Consider the following 6,193-nt stretch of genomic DNA (forward strand, 5'->3'; position numbering starts at 1 on the left):
TCTTGCAGAAACAAAAGGAGGAAATGTAGTTTTACTTCCTGCTTTATACCTTCTGGGTTCATTTGAGGTCACAGGAAGAGACCAAGTGCAGAAGGGGAAGAACTCTTATAATTTAATAAAGTTGATTTTAGAGGGTTTATGAAGAGATAGATTTATTGTTGTAATATGTATTGATTACACCAGAGTTTATGTTGCCAGTAAAGAGGAGTAGTAGAGGTTTGAATATAATCATGTTCATCTTACCTACCTACTGAATGGAATAGTCCAGAGGAGAAATTGTTTGGTTAAGTGGACTATTTAAGCAGAAGAACTCTGAAGTGTTTCAGAGGAGAAAGGGTCAGGTCAGTGTAGCTGTGTGCAGTTTGACCTTAATTTCTGTTGATTTAAGTTCAGTTATGTTTATTTGAACTGAGTTAATTATAGAGTTGAGTTTCTTATTTGTTTTTTTGTAAATATTGTTTGGGCCACAAAATGGTGAATAAATCACTTGCTACACTGGGCAGCATCAGTCTCCTGCACTTCTTTGACCGCTTAAGTCGAGTCCTACCACAAGGACGAATCACTTATAAAAACATATGCAGCACCAGTGTTGTGCACAAAATGTACTGATAATGTCCTTATTTGACATTATGGTTAAATCTATACATTAGCTTGCGTGTGACTGTGAACTCATTCAGTTTATATTGTTTTCAGTCTGAAATAGCTGCAAGTTAGAAATGATCCAGTGATTGTCAGGGTGGTGTGATGACACCAAGTTACTTTATTTCTGAAAAGTTAATAATAAGCAGGGTGAAACACTGAACTGTGTCCCCACTGTTAGGACATATGTGCTGTTAAGGTCCGTGTATCAAGAGAATGGAAACTTTGTTTCAGCAGCTGGTAAGATTTTTCCTATATTTGCGCCATAAAAGTTAATACATGTATTGTAAATATGTACATGTGGATTTTAAATATAATATTTATATATAAATGTATAAAAAAATTTACGTTTCTGTTAAAATGTTTCGTGACAAATCTGTCACATTGCACATGTCTAATTTTATGCGTAATGCGGATAATTTTCTTTTTAAATTGTATTTATTTATTTTTTACAATTTTTTTTTATTTCCTGAACTCAGGAGAGTTATCTAAACCACAGTTTCAGCTGAGTCACACTACTCTCTCAGTTATTAAACCATTTCGCTGGTACAGCTAACATGACACTGAGCTCAAATTTACATGATTACAATCTATGACTGAAGTGTGATCATGAAAAGATTCAAAAAAGGTGATTATTATTGTTTTTCTGTGAACTTTCAGACACAGCTAGAAATGAAACAGTTACGGTTTATGAATCAGACAGGGTAAACTTAAGTCTAATCTAATCTTTGTTTTATTCACAACTTGTGTTTAAAAAAAAAATCAGTAAATCCAATTTTAAAATCTAGATTTTCTCACTCATTTAAACATGTTTGAAATCTTTGTTAATACCCATTCTCCAAAAGTTTGACTGTGACTTTAAAAATATAGGCAGCATCTTTACAGGTGATAGTAAACACATTTATAAAAGTGATTCATCGGATTTCTCTCCTTTACTTCAGACCCATGGCAACGCTCTATTCCTCATCCTTGTTTTGGGATTAGGAGGAAGCTTTCAGGTCGGCTTCCATATCACTGGACTGAGTTCTCCTTCGCCGGTGAGACACGTCGCCTTTATCATTTCTTCTCCATTCTGTCTCGATTATCTGGATCACATTTAATAACAGTTTAGATCTATCTCCACAGTACATCCAGCGCTTCATCAACAGCAGCTGGTATGACAGATACGGAGAGCCTCCACATCCGCAGACGGTCACAATGATCTGGTCTCTTATTGTTTCCATGTTTGCTGTCGGGGGACTCTTCGGTGCCATCAGTGTCAAATTTATCTCCGACTTGCTGGGAAGGTGAGTATGAAGACAGATGTTGTACCAAGCTGTATAGCCTACGGAGACCTGAAGTCATGAGCTTTCCTTCTTCAGAAAAAAGGCAATGATCTGCAACAGCTTCATTGCTGTTCTTGCAGCAGGATTCATGCTGACAAGTAAAAATGTCAACTCTTTCGAAATGATCATTGTGGCAAGATTTCTGTTTGGTTACTCAGCAGGTAAGTTGCCATATTCTACAGACTCCTTATTAATATGTTTTCACCACCTATACTCACCATGCTTGCTTTATGTGACCTGCAGGCTTGGGAATGAACACTCACTTAATATATCTTGGGGAGATTTCACCCAGAAAGATAAGAGGGATAGTGACTCTGACCTTAGCCACTTTTTTGTCACTCGGGAAAGTGTCTGGGCAGACGTTTGGGTTGAGGTAAGCACCTGAAGTTGATATGAAAAAGAAAAATGGGCTTTAACCCATTGTCAAAAGCTACTGCAGCATATTATGACAATAGATTACAAATTAAACACAACATTTCATTTTGATTTTTCAGCGAGATCCTTGGCCGCGAGGACACGTGGGACATTCTCCTTAGTGTCGCTGCACTTTTCTCCTTTGTTCAGATTGTGATGTTGCCTTTTTTTCCTGAGACGCCAAGATATTTACTCATAGAGAAAGGTGATGATAAGGCATGCAAAAAAGGTTAGTAGCTTTGCGCAGTTTATGTATCAAACACGACCCCAGATGTTTATGAAAATGTTCTACAAACACATACTAGTTAAAGATAAATGATAGTCTTGTGAAATTACAAGTCAATCAGTCCCTGCGTGTTTTGTATTTGAGCAAAGTTGCACATTTTTCAGTTCTTATCCCCTCCGTGATTTGGGATTTTCTGGTTTCAGCTCTCCAGAGTCTGTGGGGCCAAGGTGACTACCAACAAGAAATGGATGAGATGTTGACTGAGCAGGCAGCCATTGAAGCAGCCCCACCAGTGAGCCTTCTGCAGCTGCTGAGAGACAGGACTGTCCGATGGCAGGTCATCACCATCTCCACCATCTACTGTTGCAACCAGCTGTCGGGCATTTCTACAGTATGAACAATACCATATAGTATTAGTATAATACCATATGATACAATATGATATATGATATAGGATTGCTAAATTGCAAAATGATACATTACAACAATTTTGTGACTTTTGGAGGTTCACGCACATGCATACATGACATATCTGTATAACTACAGATCAATATATCTATTGATATCTGTATATATGAGACTTCATTGTTCCTTCCATATCAAGTTTCTATCAACAGAATAGACTAAAATATAAATCAGATTTCATGCTGACTGTTTATAGCCTAATAGTGCCTCTTTTCTTCCCAGATTAGTACCTTTACTTATGACATCTTCCTGGAGGCAGGTATACCAAAGAAGAAGATCCGCTATATCACTCTCGGTCTTGGAGTGGCTGAAATTCTCACCTCGCTCACCTGTGTAAGCAAACACTCAGTCTGTGCCTGAGCTCATCTGTGTAAATGAGCATTTTAAGTGTATACATCCTTTCATTTCTACTATTAGAGACAATCTTCTTATGACAAGTCTGTCATTATTTTCTCCCTTCCTCAATTTCAGGGTCTTCTCATTGACCTCACAGGGAGAAGACCATTGCTGTTCGGCGGTTACGGTGTCATGTCTGCTTGCTGGATTTTTGTCACTGTCACACTCAACCTGAAGGTAAACCATTACCAGTGGTGGGCAACATAATATTAATAAAAGTAAAAGCAATGTAAAGAAAGCAAAACAAAAACAGTTGATTTGTTAAAGACAACAAATGTCAGGTGTGTGAAGAGACTGAGGACCCAAGTGCAGGCAAACTGAGACGAGGGTGGATGATAACAAAAAACGAGCCTTTATGGACAGCTGAACAAAAACTACAAACAGGTGGAACAGAGAAAACTAAGCAAAACCTAAACTGGGAAAAACTATGCATAAACATATAACCTGAGGGTGGAAACCACAGGCCAGAAAAGAGAGACCAGGAAACGCGGGTAAAGCTGACAGAAGAAATACAGAAGCAACATGGAAGAAAACAAGCAGACGGACCAACAAGGGACAAAGGGAAGTACACACAATAAATACACACAAGGTAACGATGGAAATGCAAACAGGATGTTCCTTGAGTTGACTGTTGTTGTAATTTGGTGCAATATAAAAAAAATTGAATTGAATTAAATTGAATAGGAGGGAGATACAGCTGAACCTAATTAGAAGTGATGAGACAGGGAGGAAGCAAAACAGAATACACTGACATAAAACACGGACTTTCAAAGTAAAACAGGAAATACATGAACACAGAGACCTGAAACGTTGGCACAGGAAGGCACAGAGTGGGCATAACACGGAACACAGGAGAGGCACCTAAACAAAACCTAAAGACTGGAAAATCACAGATGACACCGTTTCTACTCGTCAAGATCAAGGATCAAGGAAGTTTTCTTTTCATTTGCAACACGTTTACATGAGGTGGAATGAAATTACGTACACACGGTCCCGGTTATCCATAGAAGGGAAAAGAAACAGAATAACGAAGAAACTAACAAATAGCAAGTAATGAAATAATACAATATAAGTAGAGTGCAACAACCTGAGTACCAGTATGGAGTATAAATATAGAAATATAGGTATAAACATTTTAGCAGCAAGAGGGCATGATGACCAGCATTAATAAAGTGATGGTGTCAGTAAAGTATCAGTAGTATAACAGTTCTTGTCCATTTATGCATTGAGAAGTCTCACAGCTTCTGGAATGAAGCTGTTTCTGTCTAGTATTTTGCATTTAATGCTCCTCAGCCTCCTGCCTGAGGGGAGCAGGACAAAGAGTGTGTGTGCTTGGTGAGTGGGGTCCTTCATGATACAGGTAGGCCTCTTCCTGCATCTGGAGGTGTACATGTCTGTGACGGTTGGGACAACAACTGTCTGTGTAGCCTTCACTGGAAAGTACACTAGTAACAATATTGGCAATATGACTGAAGATGACCTGTTTCATAAAGGGGAAAATGTGTATAAGCTATCACTGCTGTGATGATAAAAGGCAGAAATATAGAAATTAATCTGATGCAAAATCAAATATATGCATTGAAAACTGTCTTTCACACAGGATTCCAGCTACTGGGTTCCATACATTACTGTGAGTTTGATGGTTGTCTTCATCATGTTCTTTTGTGGAGGACCTGGTAAGCATAAAGCACTTATACATACTGTATGTAGCGTAACGTTTTTAGTATCCAGTACATCACACCTGTAGCAGTTATGGAAAACGTGTCTATATGCAAAGATAACAAGGTCAATTCCCTGTTCTTTCTCTGATTCTCACAGGAGGAGCCACACCAACGCTCAACAGTGAGCTCTTCATTCAGTCTAATCGAATGGCATCACTCGTCCTCACAGGGCTGCAGGGGTGGTTTATGTTTGCAGTGATGGGCCTGGTCTTTCCATTCCTCATTGTACGTACGACCAAACTGAAAATAAGCAGCGCATTACACTATAACACCCACAGGGATCTATATGTTGTGCTGAAATTATGAATGTCGTTTCTTTCCCAGGATGCTCTCAGCTCGTACTTATTTGTGCTGTTTGCCTCTGCCTGCATGCTGGGTAGTCTTTATACCTTCTTCCTTTTGCCTGAGACTAAAGGCAAGACCCTGCTGGAGATCTCAGAGGAGTTTAAAGCCATCACCGTCTGTGGGAAATCCTTTGCAGAGGAAACGAGAACAGAGACCAGGTTGTGATGAGGACCACGTATAGCTACAGCAAAAAACATGAGGGAAAAAACAATTTTTCTTTCAGGACAAGATTGAATGACTGTGGAAAAAAACATGCTTTGCAAATAAATGACTCACAATGACATTAAACAATGTTACAATTCCCAAAATTTGGAATCTTCCAACTTCAGTTTTTGCTTTTTAGTTGCTTCTGCTATTTTCTGTTTGTCCATAAAGGTGACTGTTGTGCAATCAGATCCTGTACGAAGTTTTTTCTTGGCCCACGTTTCTTTACAACTAACAACAACCAGTGTTGGTCAAGTTACTTGAAAAAAGTAATCAGTAACTAATTACGGATTACTTCCCCAAAAAAAGTAATCCCGTTACTTTACTGATTACTTATTTCCAAAGGTAATTAATTACTTAGTTACTTTTTAAAAACACTATTTACAACCTGAATAGGTGATAAAGCGATAGATCTTTCAGCCCAATTCTACTTTTTCTACATAATCCATCATACAAAA

The 6,193-nt window shown here is 38.4% G+C and overlaps 1 protein-coding gene across 2 annotated transcripts; it reads left to right on the forward strand.

Annotated features, from left to right (window-relative positions):
- The first annotated feature begins 819 nt into the window (after nucleotides 1-819).
- Nucleotides 820-5,830, forward strand: LOC146631748 (solute carrier family 2, facilitated glucose transporter member 9-like). Of its 2 annotated transcripts, none has more exons than XM_085353893.1 (12): nucleotides 820-879; nucleotides 1,581-1,676; nucleotides 1,765-1,925; nucleotides 2,001-2,125; nucleotides 2,208-2,337; nucleotides 2,459-2,607; nucleotides 2,808-2,995; nucleotides 3,292-3,402; nucleotides 3,541-3,642; nucleotides 5,066-5,141; nucleotides 5,284-5,411; nucleotides 5,511-5,830. In XM_085353893.1, exons 1-12 carry the CDS (start codon nucleotides 856-858, stop codon nucleotides 5,694-5,696), a joined length of 1,476 nt encoding a protein of 491 aa, XP_085210019.1. In that variant the 5' UTR covers nucleotides 820-855; the 3' UTR covers nucleotides 5,697-5,830. The 2 variants fall into 2 exon arrangements, with proteins under 2 accessions (XP_085210019.1, XP_085210020.1); XM_085353894.1 differs by having other exon boundaries at nucleotides 2,808-2,941.
- Nucleotides 5,831-6,193: the final 363 nt, after the last annotated feature.

The sequence above is a fragment of the Diplotaxodon limnothrissa genome, linkage group LG5, assembly GCF_057381915.1.
Source record: "Diplotaxodon limnothrissa isolate DT_005_m linkage group LG5, D_limnothrissa_male_GT1.1, whole genome shotgun sequence".
In the NCBI taxonomy this organism is placed as follows: Eukaryota; Metazoa; Chordata; class Actinopteri; order Cichliformes; family Cichlidae; genus Diplotaxodon; species Diplotaxodon limnothrissa.